Source organism: Silene latifolia, chromosome 11, assembly GCF_048544455.1.
Source record: "Silene latifolia isolate original U9 population chromosome 11, ASM4854445v1, whole genome shotgun sequence".
In the NCBI taxonomy this organism is placed as follows: Eukaryota; Viridiplantae; Streptophyta; class Magnoliopsida; order Caryophyllales; family Caryophyllaceae; genus Silene; species Silene latifolia.
The window spans coordinates 40926096-40947515 of record NC_133536.1 but is presented as its reverse complement, the minus strand read 5'-3'; the positions used below and the strand labels follow the sequence as shown (position 1 = coordinate 40947515).

The following is a 21420-nucleotide window of genomic DNA, read 5'->3' as shown; positions in this document are numbered from 1 at the left end:
TGAAGAAGCAAAAGAACACCTTTGAATTAAACATAATAGGCAACGAAGTCAAAAGACAAGCACATGACCCAAAACAAGGGTCACTAGATCGAGTACAGGCCACTCGATCGAGTGAGTGACTTGCTCGATCGAGTAGGTGAAGGTCAGAAGCACGTAAAACAAATTACCAGGGCTACTCGATCGAGTAAGGGCTACTCGATCGAGTAACAATGGGTGCACTCGATCGAGTAAGGGCCACTCGATCGAGTACCCTACGCATTTCTCAGCATTGTCCAATTTTCGTAAAACGGTCATAACTCACTCGTTTCTTGGTCGTTTTGGGCGTGTGACCTATCGTTAGAATTGTAAAAGAACAAGCTATCACCTCCAATTAGAATTACATTAAAATCATACATACATCTCAAGTTATAACAGTTTAAAGACAACCTTTCTATAATCGAACAACATAACTATTTGATCTTCTCTTTCAAACAACTTAAACATCAACCAAGTGAATAAAAGCGACTCAATACTTGTAAAACCACTATCCCTAACCACATGTTACTACCTACCAAAAGCAAAACAATAACATCTATCATGCTCATATAACATTCAACTTACCAATCATGTACTACTCGCATGTTTTAACTTTATAACCTTTCGTAAAACAAAACATACTCATACACTACAAATCCTATTTCCATGTTACTAATACAAAAATATTACAAATCCACTTCGTCACGTAAACATATTCATAATCACGAAATTCATATTCTCATGCAATTGCAACCCATCTTTTCCAATCAATTCATCCATGTCAACCACATTCTTCATCTAACAAGTGCATATGATACATCAGTCGACAAATTTACGAACTTATTATATAACTTTACGCAAACAAAGTTATGTATAATCATATCACATCCCCTAATCACATGTTACTAGCATAACCATATTATAAATCGTCCATCCAGCAACATCATTATTCATCATTCTCATATACTTTTCCAGCAATACCAAACAACATTGTAAACCAACTATCATGCAACATGCCTATTGACAACACTTTATCATTTACCACATTCCTCATTCCACCGCAATCATTGTGCAACATTTCTATACAACACATCATTCAACATACGCGATAGAACATTAGCAAACACATAGCGGTTCCATGACACCTCATAGTGACCGGTTCAAAGTTGTAGGGCGAGTTCACGACTTTAGGACGTCTCCCAAGTCTTTGCATTAGCTCCTACAACTCCTACCCGGGTTCATTTTAGTTTGACTCCCTATGTTCATTAGGTTCGTTGGTTACAGGTTTCAGGATCGTCGCTCTGATACCACTTTGTGACACCCCCATACTCCAAGCGCCTTACCAGGACCACTCAGGTATAGGAACGTCACCATCTCGGTTGCCCGAGGCAATGAATATCATAAGACAATAAAGAAACGTACTTTAAAAGTAAATATAGTTTAAGTGATTACATGTCTCAAACCAATACTGTTAAATGAAATACAACTCCAAAACCAAACTGTCTACTAGCAAAACTGAACAACTACAAATATCGTCTGACACAGCGGAAGACTCTTCTAATGCCAAGTGATGACTCATCCCAGCTAGCCCAAATGCATTGTATCAAACCTGCTCAACAACTGCTCACCATCCCCGAATGGATCACCACAATTTTACAAAACAAACAACGGGGTCAGTACTAATTACACGATACAAATCACAATAAAACAAATGCCAACAGCTCAAACGTCACATCAAGCCCCAAACTCCATAATCAATCTCCACACAACTGACTACACACTAAAGTGTGTAGTCCTGCCAGAGTACCCATCGCAACAGATACTCCACACCGCCAGTGGGGGACCGCAGCCGTTCCCACCTAAGCCCCGCTCATCTCCATCGAGCGATAAACCCATGTTCATTAATGTGCACATCCCTTATGTGGCGGGTTCCACAGAAGGCAAATCAAGGGCGTGAAGCCACTCCCGCAAGTGACTCCACTCAGCTAGGGACGCACCCCGAAGATCACAGACAGATACAACAACAACAACAATCAATGATATTAATCAACAACCGTCACAATCACCAGCAGTAAGATAAATCAACAATAACAATACAACCACCACACACATCATGTAATTAATACCGAGTAGGGAAACCCTACCTGGAACAGCAATCACCAAGATCGTCACAATCAGCTAATCAACATCGTCCTTCACTGAAATTACTTCCTATCAAACATACAATCATACAATCACAATCTAACATCAACAATACTCCCCAAAACCCCCAAATTACCCAATTAGGGTTTCAACCAACTTTAACAAATCGTTATAAAAATTATATAAAAATCTTACCCTCGACACAAGGATCACAACGGCGTAAAGAACAAGATGATCCGACACTCCTAGCCTTGGGGATTTGTTAACAACGCGAAGAAGGAGAACAACGTAACTTTTTTTCTCTCTTGAAAGGTTTTAGAAAAGTGAAAACTAATTAAGAAAGGTGACGGAATCCTTTTATACTAATCACGCGTTATAAACAAAACCCGGCTAAAATAACCCGCAAGACTCACTTACTCGATCGAGTAAGTAACTTACTCGATCGAGTGCCCCTTACTCGATCGAGTGCCACACATACTCGATCGAGTACCCATCAGACAGACTACTGTTTCGTATAAAAACATACTTACTCGACAGAGTAAGCCCCACTCGATAGAGTACCCTTAGACATAGAAAACCGTAGTATTACAGGGGTCATGTGTACGGGGCTGACAATTGTTTGTTAAAACGCAAGAATATTACTTGGGGATTTTGAAATCTTATCTTTTAAGATTCCTTTTCAGAAAAACTTTTCATTTCTTATGTAAGTGCATGCATACTATATATATATATACGCATATATATGTGCATGAGAAGTTAGAAAAAATAATAACTACATATTACTTTCAGATTTTGGTACAATAAACATACAAAACTTCATTTGTATTCTCTCGATTCTATTTGCCTATAATGAGAGGGAATCGATAGTCTTATTCTACAAGAGATTTCGTGCAACCCAAGGCAAATGTAAGGGTCGAACCACTCTTTAAGGAAAACGATTCGTGATTCTATCGTTATCCAAGTTTATCATTTGCTATTGGCGGTCGACGGAGAGTCAACCACGATATATATATCCAACAATTATTGCTAATCAGTTAAGCCTCTCTTGCAACATTGTAGACTGCATGTAATATTTCAGCAACTTTAACTTGGAAAAACTTATTTCTGCAGATGCAACTGTCACGGGAATAGTCAACAATATTCGATACACAATAAATGCATAAGGAAAATTCGATTTACCTTTCAAAATTTTCAAAAGATCAATAGCTTCCATCTCTTTTTCATTAGGTAATATATCTTTAAGCAACTTTAACTCCATGTACAATTCATTCCCATCAATATCACATTGTTCACCACTTGTAAGTGCTACTTGAAGATCGTCACAACAAGACTTTAATTCAGCATTGTCTAATGTGTGCAACTTACTAGAAGAGAACAAAAAGCCAAAAATATTTTGATATTCTTCGTATTGCTCAAATTTTTTTCTAAGTGAACCAATAGCTTGATCAACAACAAATAAGAAATAGTTCACTCTAAAAGATTCTTCACTAGTTTGGGAAACTACTTCAGATGTGTCATTTTGATTCTCGTCAAATTGTTTTTTCCTTCGAATAACACGCTTCTTTGAAAATACGGGATCAACATTTAATTATATTGCAATTTCCTTAGCAATATTAACGGCATCATTAAATCCAGATTCCCTATAATCTTCGAAAAATAAAACCAACTTCTTAATATCATCAATTGCCACATCAAGAATCATATTTTTTTATTGCTACTGTTTACTAACAAAATTAATTCTATATAATATTTCATACCAAATAACAAGTGCTACCAAGAACTCAAAGTCACCAAGTTCATTCATGGCCAAGGATTTAGCTTCACTTCTAATTTTACTATCATTATCAGTTTCTCCTACTTGAAGCAAAGCATCACGTACCTCTGCAATTTGAAACCTGATTGCTTTAACACTATCGACACGACTTTTCCAACGAGTAAATGAATGTTGCTTTAATGTATATTCTGTTGCATTATTCTTCAATATCTCCCATCTTTTATTAGAATTTGCAAAAATAGTATATATTCGTTGTATTACTCCAAAAAAGTCTTTAACTTTACCACAACTATTTGCCATATCACACAATGTTAAATTAAGATTATGAGAAGCACAAGGAGTAAAGAATGCTCGAGGATTCACATCTAAAAGTCTTTTTTGTACCCCCTGGTTTTTGCCTTTCATATTTGATCCATTATCATAACTTTGTCCTCTTACATCATTCACATCAAGATCAAGAGATTTTAATTCATTTAATAAAACATCAAAAAGTCCTTGTCCAGTTGTATCATTTACACTCAAAAATCCTAAAAATGATTCCTTAATGCAAACACAGCTTGAAGACACATCAACATATCTCAAAATCAATGACATTTGCTCTTGGTGACTAACATCGGGAGTGCAATCTAGTATCACTGAAAAATATTTTGCTTCTTTCACACTTTTAATAATTTCAGATTTAATAGCGGATGCAACAAGAAGAATTAACTCATTTTGAAAGTTATGACCAAGATAATGACTATGAATAGTGTCATTGGTTATACGATGCACATGCTCCTGAATTATAGGGTCAAACCTCGCTAACATTTCAATTAATCCTAAAAAATTTCCATTGCTCTTTTGATATAACTTCCCATTACTACCATGAAAAGCCAAGTTATGTGTTGCTAAATACACCACAACAAATATTTTTCTTTCTAACACTTTTTTCCAATGTTCTTTCTCTTTATCTAATGCACTATTCGTCTTTTTATCAATTGTTTGACTCTTTATCAAGCTCTTTTGAATAGAAAAGCCAATCTCTATCGCACCTTTCTCCATTTGGTAAAACTCTTGTATAACATGTTGATTTAAATCTTCTCCCCTTTTGGCCTTTAGGACCTTTTTCAATAGATAAATCTCTCTTAGGACCTTTTTTTGCTAAAATTTTAATCATATCAGAATTAAGTGAATCCCAATTTCTTGGGTCAAACATATCAAAAATATTTTTCATATGACTACCATTTTCGACATCATTTTTTTCTCCTCCTACATCAAAACCATCATTGTTCTCATCACTATCATTCACATTCATATCTAAATTATCATCATTGTTGTTATCCTCATCGTCAATTTTATTATCGTTATTCTCTATAGCCATGTCAAAACCACAAGAATCATGATTATCAAAAAATTACAGCAGTTTGGCCAGTTTCAGTCGCAACAACAGGTTCACTATCATTAATATTTTCACTATTAGAAGTAGACCCTTTCGTGAAAAATTTATCGAGTGCACCTTTTTGAGACTGAACTAACTGTTCTATTCGCTTCTTTTTCTTCCGTTTTTCGGATCCAGAATCAAATTTTCTTATTCTAGGCAACATGAAATTAAAAATAGAGATATGTGATGAAACAAAACAACCTTATTGATGCTTTGATGCCGGATTCCAGAACAAACGTCCGCGTCACGACTATCCGATCTACTAATCTCCGACTCCTACCTCCAATAACTACAAATATATTATCATTAAATTCATTAAAATTATAATTAAATTCATTAGAATTCATTAAGAATATAATGTTAAGACGAAATCTTGCCTGTTTCGATTTCTTTGAAACTCAAATGTAAATCTGAGAATTTGGCAGCCGGTTGAAAGTGACAAAGTGACAAAGTTTTGATTCTAATATCTTTAATTGAAAACTTTGAATGATTTGTGATGAATTGATTTGGGATAATCATATTTAAAGATTAGAAAAAAAGAAAGAAACGTTAGGTAGGTTGAAGATTACAGAGCAAGTTTAATTTTTTTGGGGAAGGAAATTAATTTAATTTGGGGAAGATTTAATTTGGGAAAGAAAATAAATTTATTTGGGGAAGGAGATGAGATTGGGGATTGAATGTGGAGTATGAAATTGGAGTCAGTATACCGTGTTTTGATTTCATCAATTTACCTTCCTTTTTTTTTCTCAATTAGTATATGGGTTTGCCAAGTTTGGGCCCCAAAAATTTGAGGCCCAATGCAAATGCACATAGAGCGCCCATTAATAGACGGGCCTAGACTAACTACCTCTTGACTCTTGTATAAAAGTCTTAACTAGAGTCTAGAGGTGATAATAAGATGAGACAGATTGCGAGCAACTTGAGATCAGCTCGGTCAAAACTCAGACAAAGCTCGACTCGTGCGAGCTCGATTCGATAGCTTAACGAGTCAAGCCGAGCAAATGCTACTTTAAAGTTACATAACTCATAAATTTATTATTAATATATTTTTCTATGACATATCTTAAAATTCCAATGAAATAAATTATGGGATAAATTTAGTACTCCCGGTATTAATATTTTACTTAATCGATTGGTTAGCTAATTGTTCATATATACTTTTTTTTATTAGTATTGTTACTTTTATTACATTCGTTATTACTACTGTTACTTTCACTACTACCGCCGTAGTTATTGTTATTTTCACTATTGTCGCATTAATAATGATATTACTACTCTCGTTGTAACTTCTATTATTTTCACCACTCCCACTCGCTGCAAATATTGTTACTTAGACTATTCAAATGTGAGTGATTACTCATTACTATCATATTACCATATCTAATGTTACTACAATTCTTTGCACTAATGAGATCATTAGTTTTTTTTTTAGATCAATGACATAATTACTTTTACTATTTAGGCATGTAATTTTAAGAGGCTTATATTCAAATGATAGTGATTACTCATTACTTTTACTATTTAGGCATGTACTTTTACTACAATGTCAAAATATTTACCCTTTCGGTATTAAGTCACACTTTTTTTTTTTGATGACGAGAGGTTTAATCCCCCGAGCACCTGCAATACCCTACAAATCACGTGTGCCGTGTAAGACATCCTTTAGGATGACAGGTAACCGCAACACTCCCGTGTAGGGAGTCGAACCCAAGACCTCTCAATTCATTGGCAATTTACAACGCTTTAAGACACTCCTGCGCTCCACTACAATCAAGCCACTTTGGTTTCGAACGAATGATGAATGTATTTTTGGAAAGATGATACACATACACGAGGTGTATGAGTTTTTCCATACACAACCAATTACATTGTGACACGTGGCAAATTATAGTTAACCTCCATTAGTTAGTTTAAGGCTAGGTTAGTAATTTAGCATTTGTAGTTAAATTGTTAACTACATCTAGTTAACTATATTTATGGAAATTTTTTATTTCTTTATTTTATTTATTAGATTTATTATTAAGTCAAACCTCAAAAAAAGTCATTAATGAGGCTCGATCCCACAACCTCTTAGTTTGAAAGCCCGTACTATTACCACTGTGACCCATCCATCTTGTTGTCATTTTTGCATATCTTTTGATATGTATCTTTGTTAAGACCTGAGTTAAAACAATATGTACATATAATAATTATTAATTGTACTTCCAACTTATATTCAATGTACCTTCAAGATTAAATCAATGTACATACTTGATTAGTTAAATGTACTTGATAAAATTAAACTAAATATTTTATGTACATATGGTAATTATTATCTGTAATTATAATTTACATAAATAAGATAAAATTTACATTCTATAACATATTATTATAACGGAAAATGTATGTACGTAAAATATATTTATACCAAAGGTACATCTTATTTCCATTGGACGTACATAATATATACCTATATGACATGTCATGTATATTCCAATTAATTATCAAGTGTATATGTATATATATATATATATATATATATATATATAGGGTTGGGATCCTATGAGAACCCTCTTCCCATGAGAACCGTGAGAACCTCAGGTTCAGAACTTCTGTACCAAAAATACAACCAAATTATTCTAAATGTTCAGAACCTTTGTACCAAAGGTACATGGGTTTATTTGGCCATCTTCTTGCCAATGGACTTGTGTAAGACCTTCTTAAACAAATATTTATGATAAATTTGAGATTTTGAGTTATCTTTACATAAATCGTTTTGGAAGAGAGAAAGTAATTAATAGTAGAAGAAGGATTCCAAATAGGATTTTTTTTAAAAAATTTGAGCCAAGTAGCTAAAAGTTTGACGGCTGGAATAAGAAAAAACATTTAAATATTCCAATTCTTAGAAATTCTCAATAACCTCCCTTTGCGTAGCCCGAGCACGTGTATTGGGTATGTAGTGTATTAAAATCTTTTTATTGAACACTACGGTCGAGTAATTAAAAATTAAAAAGAAAATATATTTTGGGTAACTCTTTAAGTGTTGCAAGAATGTTGGAACAACAGTTAACATTATCATCCAACTCAACTAAAGCTAACCAAAAAACGATCCATCCGTCTCGAAAACAGGGCAATACAAACACAACTCCGACCTTAATATTTTTAGCAATAAACACAAGGATTTCATGCTACATTATCATTCTAATATGTCCCAAAAAATTCAGATCAAACAGAGTTAAAACAAATGCATACCATGTAACGAGATTTTACCGACGTCGACTAAAAAACAGAGCACAACCTACTGCTACTATTCTGCCCATCTACCACACATAATTTCCGTCTATAAGTGTGACATAAAACATGTTAAATCACTCCTAAAAGACCGGTATCCAATATAGATAATAATCCAAACCCGGCTCGCTAATTATTCATTAAACAAGTACTATGCGAGAGGTATGTAGAACACACGAAACAAAGATGAATAAACCTACCTCAAGTCACGAATATCACGTTAGTCGAGGTGTTGCGAAGGCTAAAACATGGCAGCGGAAACGAACTTTGTGCGTGAAAATAAAAGAAGAAAGAGAACGAGGTTGGACTTGTGTACTTGGTAGGACCAATATAACTTTCAATAATGGACGAATAAGGTCGGATTTCTTCATGGAACATATAAACTGAATACATTCATGTACTTGGTAGGAACTTGCAATATAATCACATGATAAAAATGAAAAATACACACTTTTTTAGCAAGCAAAATTCCGTACAAGCTAATCTTCTAGATAATGTCAAGAACCAATATAACTTTCGTAATTAATGTTGAAGTCATTTATGTATGGTGTATACCGGTGTCTTCATATAGGTAGACCTATGGGGATAAGGTTAATCTATAAGCTAATTGCATTACCCACTAAAGTTTTGGTAGAAAAGCTGCGAATTTTTGGTAGAAAGGTTTTGAACCTTTGGTATAAATATTCTGAACCTTTGGTACAAAAGTTCTGAACATGAGGTTCTCATGGTTCTCATGGGAAAGGGGTTCTCATAGGATCCTAAATCTATATATATATATATATCATTAGGGTCAGGATCCGGTGAGAACCACTAAGATAATGAGAACCGTGAGAACCATCATTAAATCTCTACCAAATCTCGATTTGAAAGTTTAGGTGAATCATTTAGCCTTAACTTAGTTTGTTCAAACACATTATTTGTTATAACTAAATAAAATTTATTGATTTTATTAACAAAATATAAACATAATGTACAAAAATACAATTAGGTATACTAAAACTACTATAGATGCACCAAAACGAATACTCGGTGCATGAAAATTTTTACATGCATGGAAATGATTACTAGGTGCATGAAAATAACGGGCTCTACATGCACGAAAACGAGTTCTAGGTGCAAGAAAATTGTTAGATACGAGAAAATGGGCAGTCGGTGTATGAAAATTAATAAAATGTATTTCGCCTCGATTTGCGTCAATAATTTATAATGTTTGGACCAAGAAATATGTTTTCTAGCCATAAAATTCAATGCCGAATCCAAATATGTCCTTATTTTAAAAAAAAAAAATCCGTAAGATGGAGTTCTCACGATTCTCATTATCTTGATGGTTCTCATAGGATCCCAATTCTATATCATTAACTCATTAAGTGCATCTTAGATATATAAAGGGTACATATATAGATTTGGGATCTGGTGAGAACCACTAGGATAATGAGAACCGTGAGAACTCCCCCCTTACAAAATTTTATTTTTAAAATAACGACATATTTGGATTCGACGTACAATTTAATGTCTAGATAATATATTTCTTGGTTAAGTTATAGAAGGAAATTGAGGCGAAATATATTTTACTAATTTTCATGCACCTACTAATCATTTTCATGTATGTAATACTTTTCATGAACCTAGTACTCGTTTTCATACATCTAGAGCCTGTTTTAGTGTGTCATTGTATTTTTGTACACTAAGTATATTTTTTTTTAATATAATAAATAATAATAAATAAATTAAGTTTAATTACACCGAATATTATACTTGAATGAACTAAATTGATGGTAAATTAATTGGGTTATGAAAACTATAAAGAGATAAATAAAATAAAAGTTCACAATATATGCAATATTTCATAATACATTAGATTTGTACTTTAGTTAGTGAATAATAATGAGCGCTCTTAAATAATATTTTAGTATAATATTTCATATTTATTTAAATATATAACTCTAATAAATTCATATAATAAACTAATATAAAATTTAATTTGATAAAATTAAGCAAGAGAAAGATTTAACAGATATATTTATTTAAATTAGAACTGTTCGTGGACGGGACGGGCCTATTCCCGCTAACAAAGAGGGTTTGGACAACGTATTTTCCAAATTTTACAAAGGCCCGGTCCACGAACCCGCTCAAAACCTGCTAACATGACTGTGGGCCAAAAAATCTAGCTAGACCGGCTCACGTCCGACCTAAGCCCGTATTTTACCACCTGTAATTTAAATATATAAGCGTGATAAAATTGTGTAAATAGCAAAAGTAACTCTATTAATAGTGAAAATAATTGTAGCAACATTTGATGTAATAAATATGATAGTAATCACCCATTTGAGTGGTAAAAGTGACAATAATAGCAGCTAGAGCAGTGAAAGTCATAGTATCAAGAATGAGAATAGTGAAATTAACAGTATTAAATGCGGGAGTAGTGAAAAAAAAATATGGCGGGAGTAGTGAAAAAAATAAATAAACATGGTGGAAGTAGTGAAAGTAACAGCAGTGACAACAAATGTTATAAAAACATTGCGGAAGTATGAACAATGGAGAAAGATAGCTAACAATTCGGTTTAAGGAAAATATTTTATTTATTTAAATATATAAATTTGATAAAATTAACGGGAATAGTGAATTTAACTATAAAAATAGCGGGAATAGTCAAAGAAATAACAGTAACCGAAGGAGTAGTAAACGTAATAGTATTAACAGGGGTATGTTGTGGACGCAATAATATCAACGACGGGAGAATAAGTGAATGTGTTTCATATAATTTGTTGATAAATTTTAATCTCATCATAATTTCAAAATATATCATAGAACAATATATTATAAATCGTAAATGTATGTGTTAAAAAATACTAACGCAATTATATTTCATAAAAAAATAAAATTTAAATGGTAAATAGAGGTAGCCCGGTGGGGCTGGACACTAAACCTAGTTAAATGTAAACTAAAGGTACAGATGATAATTATCATAAGTAAATAAAATATTTGAACATTTTTTTTCAAGTATACTTAACTAACTCAGTAAATACATTGCATTAAATACAAGTTAGAAGTATATATTTAATAATTATTATAAGTAAATATTATTTTAACTCGGCTTTTAATATACAAATAACAACAGAGATACATATTTAATAAAGAGATGGATGTGTCACAATGGTAATAGCAAGTGTAGGTCCACCAAGAGGTCATGAGTTCGAGCCTCATCAACTTGGTCGTGTATGGTTTTTCCATACACCTCGTATTTTTCCATACACCGCGATGTTATTGGTCGTGTAGTCTTTTTGGTATTTTTGTTATATCAAGCGCGTGTTTCCTCCACAAATCTCCCGCCACAGCAAATACTAAAAACATAACTCCACAATCCGCAAAACATTTACCATCCAATCTTGACCCTTGATCAAATAACATCAACGTCTGACAACACTCCTCACCCACCCACACGGATCGCCCTCTTACCCTCTCCAAATCCCACACCTATAAATACACACCCCACACCTTTCCCATTTTCCAATCCAACTCACAAACACAAATCATCCCCATAAACTTAATTCAACAAACAAAAATGTCAGGGCGCGGAAAGGGAGGAAAGGGATTAGGCAAGGGAGGAGCAAAACGACACCGTAAAGTCCTTCGCGATAACATCCAGGGTATCACAAAGCCAGCCATCCGTCGTCTAGCTCGCCGTGGTGGTGTTAAACGTATTAGTGGTTTGATCTATGAGGAGACACGTGGCGTTCTTAAGATCTTTCTAGAGAATGTCATCCGTGATGCTGTTACTTACACGGAGCATGCTCGCAGGAAGACTGTTACTGCTATGGATGTTGTCTATGCTCTTAAGAGGCAAGGAAGAACTCTTTACGGTTTTGGCGGTTGATTTGTTTTAATTCTAGGGTTAGCTTCATGATCTGGCATTGGCTTTTAAATGTTGATGCTTTTGGTTTCGGTTAGTACTCCAATTAGTTTTAGATGATTAATGTAATTGAAGCCTAATGTTTCAAGTAATGAATATCTTGTTCTTTGCTAATTCTTGTTTTGTTTGTCCCAATTAATTGCTTCTTGAATGTTCATCATTTGTTGTACTGGTTTATTTTGCTCAATTTCAATTTAAGCGATTATTAATTGTAATTAGTTGGTATTTTTCTCGAATGAGATGTTAGTTCCGCTCAATTTCAATTTAAGCAAGCTTGTTATTTCGGGTTTGAGCTAGCTCGATTTCAATTTAAGCACGGGTTTTAAGCTAGTTTCAGAGTATATACAAGTAGTTTTGTAAATATAGCGGCATTGGGCTCACTATCAAAACTTGGCATAGAGCCCCATAATCTTGGAGATGGCCCAGTTGTCTCCTGGTGACATCTTTCGCTCAATTTCAATTTATGCTTTTCCTGGTGTATGAAGAAATTGTAACTTGAGGTTTGTACAATGCCTAGCTCAATGCAAGCAATGATCGGTCAAAATATCAGTCACGGGGGTACAGACGATGGTATTGGCTGTATGGCAGACGTTATTCTCCATATCCGAGAGCATGTAGTTCTCTCTTCACTTGCTTACTTAATTCTCGTCTTACTGACTTGTTACTTATTTTCTGGTGTTAAAATGACAACTGAAACAGAAAATCTTAAACCAGTTTTTGATTTTCGTGTTTAGAACAAGAATGAATGGTACCCCAGAAATCATTTTTCATTGCTTGTCAAACTGTGTTATGTATGCCAGTATGCGTCTCTAATCTTCCTGTACTGCATGTTTGATCGATGAAACCTGACAAACTTGTCTAAGGATATAAATGGCAGCTGTCTTTTAGACATGAAGGAATGGCAGCAAACAAAATGGTACTCCATCAACTCCGTATCAAGTAGTGGTTAAGAATACCGCGAGCAAATACGCAGGTCACATTCAACTATAACAGCATCATGACTAAGTCCCTGATCAAAGCTACTGTTAACTATTATGCCTGTTAAAATGTCGAATGTTTTCCATCTCTTGTTAACCCTGAACTGTATGTCTGTAGACTATAGGCTTGTGTACAGATCTGGCGATTGTTTTCGGTGAACTGATCAGTCTATGAATCCGTTTTTAAAATAATGCTCAAAAATAAAGTATTTATCGTTTTGGGTTGATTTTGAAAATATTTGTCAAAATAGTGTCCACTTAGTCTCGGATTTGCAAAACCTGAAAACGGAGCAAACACGCCATTAGTGTTGGGTTCCTTAAATTGATGATAACATGCCCATTTGATTTGTGTTATCTTAGTTTACCTTTTCAGGATTAATGATTAAATCAAGCATGGATTAAGAAGTGTTGAAGTTGTTAATCATCCCATTGTATCAAGTCTCATGTGTCATCTAATGTACAAGTGAGAAAGTAGAGTATCCTAGAGTAATAGAAACAGTCAAGACGACTGTTACTTTCACAAGTGAACAGCTGCTTGAATTGTTGCCACAACTCGTAACAACTTGAAGCCTTTTTATCTTTCAAAAATCTTTCACGTGTCTCTTATTTTTCAAAGATAAACTTCGGATTTTTATTAAGAGTTGGCCTTCAAAAGAGTGGTTTGAATAATTATTAATTTCAAAATGTTTCCTCTTTGTGCAAATTTGACCCTTTGGTCTTTTGGAAAACAAGAATTGCTTTTTGCCATATTTGTGTAAGCTTGTCATCATGTGACTTGTTTTTCCCTCTTTGTTTTCTGAATTTGCATGAGCTTTTATAGATATCTTTCAAACACTCTTTCTCTATTCTTGCCTTTGCAAAAGAACCTTCTTTGGTGCAAGTTTTGGGTGGTTGCTAAAGCTCTTCACATGTGTGGTCTTTGACCTTTCAAAACCCTAGTAACCTCCTCACCCTTTCTCTCTATAAAAGGCGAGCCTCTCCTCCATAAAAATCCCAAGACTTCTTTCTGAAATTATTTTCAAGTTTGCAAAATTGTTTTTCAAAGCTTTAAAACCGTGTGTCCTTTGCAAATCTTCTAAGAGTCTTCAAGTTGTTACAGTCGTGGCTACTGTTACTTTAACATACTAAACTCTCTTGCTTATGAATTGTTGATCTTGTAAAAGTTGTCCATCTCTATTCTTTGCTAAGAATATGTTAGTGGAAACTTGATCTTTATAACATTCTAAGTGTGTTAGTAGAGTTTAGGACGGAGTAGTCTTCAACTCTTGGCAACCGGAGTAGGTTGCGAGTTGGCTTGTCATAAGAACGGAGTAGTTATTGGACTCGCTTTACAACCGGAGTAGGTTGATGTCTTTTATTGTACGGGTCTTTTAGTTGTCGGAGTAGATCACTAAAAGAAATCAATAAAAAGGTAGATTGGACGTAGGCACTTGAGTTTCTTGCCGAACCAATTCAAAAATCTCGTGTTCAATTGTTTTACTTTATTTCCGCGGCTCTTTTAATTTTGTTTGTCTTGCCTTGCTTACATTTCGAAGTAACAGTTCATCATACTGTCACATTTGGTCTGCAGTCTGTATCCCATAAACTGAGACAAATAGATACAGTCCGAACAGTTGTTACTTTCATACTTCAGCAGGCATTCATTTTAGTACTCGTGTAATCTCGCAATATTATTCGAAGTATTCTCTCTTCTCTTTTGTTCTTGCAACTCACTTTAATTAATAAAGTTGTAGTTAAAATTTTTAAATAGTATCTAATTCATCCCCTCCCCCTCTTAGGTACTTGAATCCATAAACTCATCAATTGGTATCAGAGCCTCGTGCTCTTGATCGAGGCTAATCGCCTTAGAGTTTGATTCGTGGGTAATGGATTCCGAGAAACACTCCAAGATCCCGGTCTTTACCGGTTCAAATTTTGGATGGTGGAAACTCAAAATGGAACATTACATCAAAAGTATCGATTATCAATGGACCTCTTGTCATTGAGGAAACCGATATCTTAAACGGTTTCACCAAGACAAAAGAGGAAAGAAATTACAATGAAAACGACTTCAAACTTGCCGAAAAGAATTCCAAAGCAATGTCGATTCTTCAACGTTGTGTTGGTGAGGGGGAAGTTAGTCGTATTTCCGGATGTCCTACGGCAAAATCTATTTTGGATTCCCTTGTACTTGCTTATGAAGGGACATCCCAAGTAAGAAAACACCGTATTGACCTTCTCATGCAACAATATGAGATGTTTAGAATGGCAAAGGACGAGTCCATAAATAGTTTCTCTTCACGTTTTTCTTGTATTGTTAATGAGCTTAAAAGTCTAGGAAGGAATTTCGAGTCCGAGGACATCATTCGAAAAATCCTTCGTAGTCTAACCTCTAAGTGGCAACCCAAAGTCACCGCCATAGAGGAAGCTAAAGATTTGTCAACCCTATCTCTTCATGAACTAATGAGATCACTAATGGCTCACGAGTTTAATCTTGATAAGCATTCTAGTGAGTCCTCAAAGGGAAAGAGTCTCGCCCTCACATCCTCTCCAAGTGATGGAGAAGATGAGGAGGAAGACGAGTTTGCTATGTTCACAAGGAACCTAGCCGGGGTTGTCAACGGTCATGGAAGCAAGAGGTTCACTAATAACTACTCTAAAAAACGCTTTCCTAAGAAACGACCTAACTCCACCGTGGGATGCTTTAAATGTGGTGATAAAACTCACCAAATTAAAGAATGTCCCAAGTGGGATGAAATCAAATCAAAGGAAAGAAGAGAAAAGGTTAAAAAGGACTATAAACATAGAGTCATGAGTGCTATTTGGGGAATGTCCGACTCCGAGGAAGATGAGGAACTCATCGAGGAGGAACTAGAGGCTAAAATGTGTCTTACAAATCATTCTAAAGAAAAAGTCTCAAAAACCTCAAAACTTGAAAACTTAAGTGTGAGATTTATCTGTATGCATCCCTTTAACTTTAAGGATTATAACGAATATATAATGATGAATGCTAGTCATAAAATAAATTACATAAACAAAAAGGTAGAGAATAAAGAAATCAACTTTCGGTCCTAGCAAAAACGGCCTAAGAACAATATCGCAATGATATTCACCTATCAGTTGCACCCAAGACGATATGAGATATGCCCTTGCTTCTTGCTAGAATCGATCCCTAAATTTTCTGTAAAATTAATTAGGGTTTTTCGTTTTTGTGTTTTAGATGAGAGACAAGAATAGGTTAGAAAATTAGGTTTTGAAAAAATAATCTCCCCTCTCCCTTATAACCGTGTATTAGGAAGAAATAGGGTGGATTTTATTTCTTCTAATTTTCGGCCCATTTACCGAAAACAGGTATATCAGTCGATCGACTGACACACCCGGTCGATCGACCATGTATAAAATATATTATTTATAAATTATCATTTATATCATTCCGTATTAATAAGTCTACACACAACAGCTTGCAGTGGATTTATTAATACCGGTCTGTGACAATATCGTATAATATATACTTTAACTTGCTAATTAAATATAACTGATTACATTTAATTACTAATTAACATATTAATTCGTCCAAGCTATACATTAATTAAATATAACATATTATATTCAATTTACGAATTGACAGTTAATTCGTCTCAGCTAATATTATTTAATCGGCATTAAATAATCGTCTCATCAACACGTTGACTAACTATTTAGTCATATAAGGCATCAATGTGATTATATTTTCATACAATCACATCTCTCAAACATATCCTTTAGGTGTGACTTTTAGGGACCAGTTGATCACCGCCATCTGTATGATAATAACGTCAAACTTTCTAGCAAGCCAACCGTTATTAGGTAATCGTTAATCAACTGATAAAATACGAAGTATACCCTTGTGAACCTATAAGAGATTTAGAAATGTTATCACACTAATTTGTGGAGGACACAAGCTCCAACAAACTCCCACTTGTCCTCACAAGTGTATGTGCGATAACCGATTCTCATATCCTAAAATTTCTCCCACTCAATGTAAAACAATTTGCAAATCCGTATTCACAAAGGTCGTATTTTACAAGCGATCATTATCAAGAGTGGTTTCCCCGACTAGAGAAACCAAAGTCACCCAAAAACTGCCTTAATCTCAAGAGACAGTCGATAGTCAAAAGAATCGACTCTAGGAACACAATGGATGTCCTATCCACGACCTGGCACCGAATGTTTTTAAACATTTAGGACTCCATTACGTTGTCACAAAAATTTGTCCTACGAGGTATCGTTATAATCTCGCATCTGTGATCGATCAGTCAACCGTTAGACTTATGGCTCGTTGAACCCACCATCAATCGACTGCACAATATAATAGCCAGAGTTATCAGCTCATTAAGGCGATTACGGACCAAACAAAATATAATGTAATTCAGTTCACTTTGTGGCGTTCAATGTTGTCAGTACAATCCACATGAAAAACAAGATATTATATAAAAACGATGAAGTTATAAATAGTATATGAAAGAGATAATGTATCAAATCCATAATCAAGTACTACAACTCAGGAACACGTTTAATTCCCATGGAAATAACGTGCCCTACATGCTTATCATAATTCAATGGTTTAGTGAGAGGATCCGCGATGTTATCATCCGTCGCAATCTTGTCAATCACTATCTCCTCTTGCTCCACGTAATCACGGATCAGGTGAGCTTTCCGATGTACATGTCTAGATTTGTTGCTAGACTTTGGCTCCTTAGCTTGGAAGATGGCACCTCTATTATCACAATAGATGGTGATCGGGTCATTCGAACTAGGAACTATCGTAAGTCCTTGTAAGAATTGACGCATCCATATCGCTTCCTTTGCAGCCTCCGAAGCGGCATAGTACTCGGATTCAGTAGTAGAATCTGCTACAACACTCTGTTTGGAACTCTTCCAGCTGACCGCAACACCATTAAGAGTAAAGACGAACCCGGACTGAGATTTTGAGTCATCTCGATCCGTTTGGAAGCTAGCATCTGCGTAACCGATTGCGCATAGCTTAGTATCTCCTCCATAAGTCAATACCCAATCCTTAGTCCTCCGTAGGTACTTAAGGATGTTTTTAACGGCTATCCAGTGTGTTTCACCTGGAGTCTTTTGGTACCGACTCGTCATACTCAATGCATATGCCACGTCTGGACGTGTGCATATCATGGCATACATGATCGATCCTATTGCAGATGCATAAGGAACACGACTCATGCGCTCAATCCCTTCAGGCGTCGTGGGTGATCGAGACTTGCTCAACCGCATCCCGTCGTCATTGGAAGGTTCCCCTTCTTGGAGTTGGTCATCTTTGAACCTCTCAAGAATCTTATCCAGATAAGACTCCTGACTAAGTGATAACGTCCGTCGTGATCTATCTCGGTAGATACGGATTCCCAAAATGCGTTGCGCCTCACCCAGATCTTTCATCTGGAAATGGTTCTTCAACCATTCTTTAACCGAAGATAAGAGAGGAATGTCATTCCCAATCAAGAGTATGTCATCGACATACAATATCAAGAATACAATCTTGCTCCCACTCGACTTGATATATAAGCATGGTTCCTCGACCGATCGAGTGAAACCATACTCTTTTATCACCTGGTCGAAACGATGATTCCAACTCCGAGAAGCTTGCTTAAGTCCATAAATGGAACGCTTAAGCTTGCATACTTTCTTAGGATGTTCAGGATCTATGAAACCTTCGGGTTGCACCATGTACAACTCTTCCTCCAAATAACCGTTTAAGAAGGCGGTTTTCACATCCATTTGCCAAATTTCATAGTCATGAAATGCGGCAATCGCTAAGATTATCCGAATGGAACATAGCATGACTACAGGTGCAAAAATCTCATCATAATGCAATCCGTGCACTTGAGTGAAACCTTTTGCCACTAGTCGTGCCTTATAGGTATCTGGTTGCGTGTCTACAGAACGCTTTATTTTGTAAAGCCATTTGCACTGTAGAGGTTTTACCTTATTAGGTAAATCAACAAGATCCCACAAGTCATTCTCATACATGGAGTCCATCTCGGATTGCATGGCTTCGAGCCATAGCTTTGAGTCGGAACAGGTCATGGCACCTTTATAGGTAGCGGGTTCATTACTCTCTAGGAGTAAAACGTCATTCTCCTCGACCATACCAATGTATCTGTCCGGAGGATGTGAGTCTCTACCCGACCTCCTAGGTTCCTCAGGAATATTAACCGTATCATCAGTTGGAGGAACAACTTCCTCCATCCGTTCCTCGGTTGTTGGTTCTGGAATCTCCGACAGCTCGAAGGTTCTATTACTCGTCTTGTTCTCGAGAAATTCTTTCTCTAAGAACGTCGCACAAGCCGCAACAAAAACTCGATGTTCGGTAGGCGAATAGAAGTAATGACCAAATGTTCCTTTTGGATAACCTATAAAGTATGTCTTGACCGATCGCGGGCCGAGCTTATCCTCGTGTCTCCACTTGACATAAGCCTCGCAGCCCCAAACCCTAATAAATGACAAGTTAGGGACCGTTCCCTTCCACATTTCATATGGAGTCTTGTCGACATCTTTAGTCGGACTTCGGTTAAGTATAAGAGCAGCTGCCAAAAGAGCAAAACCCCATAATGAATCAGGCACTACCGTGTGACTCATCATGGATCGAACCATATCAAGTAAGGTTCGATTTCTTCGTTCGGATACACCATTTAATTGAGGTGTTCCAGGTGGAGTTAACTGTAGAGCGATTCCACAGTCTTTAAGGTGTTGATCAAACTCCTTTGAAAGATATTCGCCACCCCGATCTGAACGGAGCGCTTTAACCTTTCTACCCAGTTGGTTCTGAACCCTGTTCTGGTATTCCTTGAATTTCTCAAAGGACTCACTTTTATGCTTCATTAAGTAGACATATCCGTATCTACTCAAATCGTCCGTGAAAGTGATAAAATATCTATAGCCATCTCTAGCGGTAATTGACATAGGTCCACAAACATCAGTATGTATGAGTCCTAATAGGTCACTAGCGCGCATTCCAACACCTTTGAAGGAAATTCGAGTCATTTTGCCAATGAGACATGATTCACACGTGCCATATGTAGAAAAATCGAATGCGGGAATAGTCCCATTATCGACGAGTTTCTTCACGCGTTTCTCATTTATGTGTCCCATTCGACAATGCCATAGATAGGTTTGATCTTTGTCACCAACCTTTAATTTATTATTATTCACATGTAATATTTCCGTGGTTTGATCTAAGATGTAAATTCCATTCATGGAAACCGCTTTGCCATAAATCATTTCATTGAAAGAGAAAATACAACTATTATCCTTTATTGAAAATGCAAAACCGTCTTTAGCAAGTACGGAAACAGAAATAATGTTCTTAGAAAAACTGGGTACATAGTAACAGTTATTTAAAAATAACTCAAAACCACTAGGGAGTTGGATTACATATGTTCCCTTCGAGACAGCAGCAACTCGTGCTCCATTCCCGACTCGCAGGTCCACATCACCTTTTTCGAGAGGTATGATGTTCTTTAGGCCCTGCAAATGATTACACAGATGAGAACCACAACCAGTATCAAGTACCCAAGTTCCGAAACTTGCATGGTTAATCTCAATCATATGAGTATAAGATGACAGACCAACAGGAACGACGCGGCCTGCTTTTATGTCCTCACGGTACACGGGACAGTTCCTCCTCCAATGTCCAGTCTTGTGTCAATGGTGGTACTCAATGTCACCGCCTTGCTCTTTGCCTTGCCCTGTGAGCCACTAGTCTCACCGGGCCCACTCTTACCGTTTCCTGGCTTCTTGAATTTTGGCTTACCTACAGTTAGGTCGCCTAGAGCTTTGCCCTTACCTTTACCCTTGTTGGAAATCGTGAGAACATCCTGCTTCATGCTCCCACTCAATTTCATATCTTTCTCGGTCTGTACGAGAAGGGAGT

General features: G+C 35.9%; 1 protein-coding gene and 1 pseudogene across 1 annotated transcript; one reads left to right on the top strand and one right to left on the bottom strand.

Annotated features, from left to right (window-relative positions):
- Nucleotides 1–3187: 3187 nt before the first annotated feature.
- On the bottom strand, nt 3188–5291 carry LOC141613285 (uncharacterized; annotated as a pseudogene).
- Nucleotides 5292–12123: 6832 nt separating this feature from the next.
- On the top strand, nt 12124–12645 carry LOC141611556 (histone H4). The gene has a single exon (XM_074430126.1). It carries the CDS (start codon nt 12184–12186, stop codon nt 12493–12495), a length of 312 nt encoding a protein of 103 aa, XP_074286227.1. The 5' UTR covers nt 12124–12183; the 3' UTR covers nt 12496–12645.
- The last annotated feature ends 8775 nt before the right edge of the window (nt 12646–21420 follow it).

Excerpts from the sequence above, each read along its gene's own strand:
- LOC141611556 (XM_074430126.1), top strand. The coding sequence starts at position 12,184 with ATGTCAGGGCGCGGAAAGGGAGGAAAGGGATTAGGCAAGGGAGGAGCA.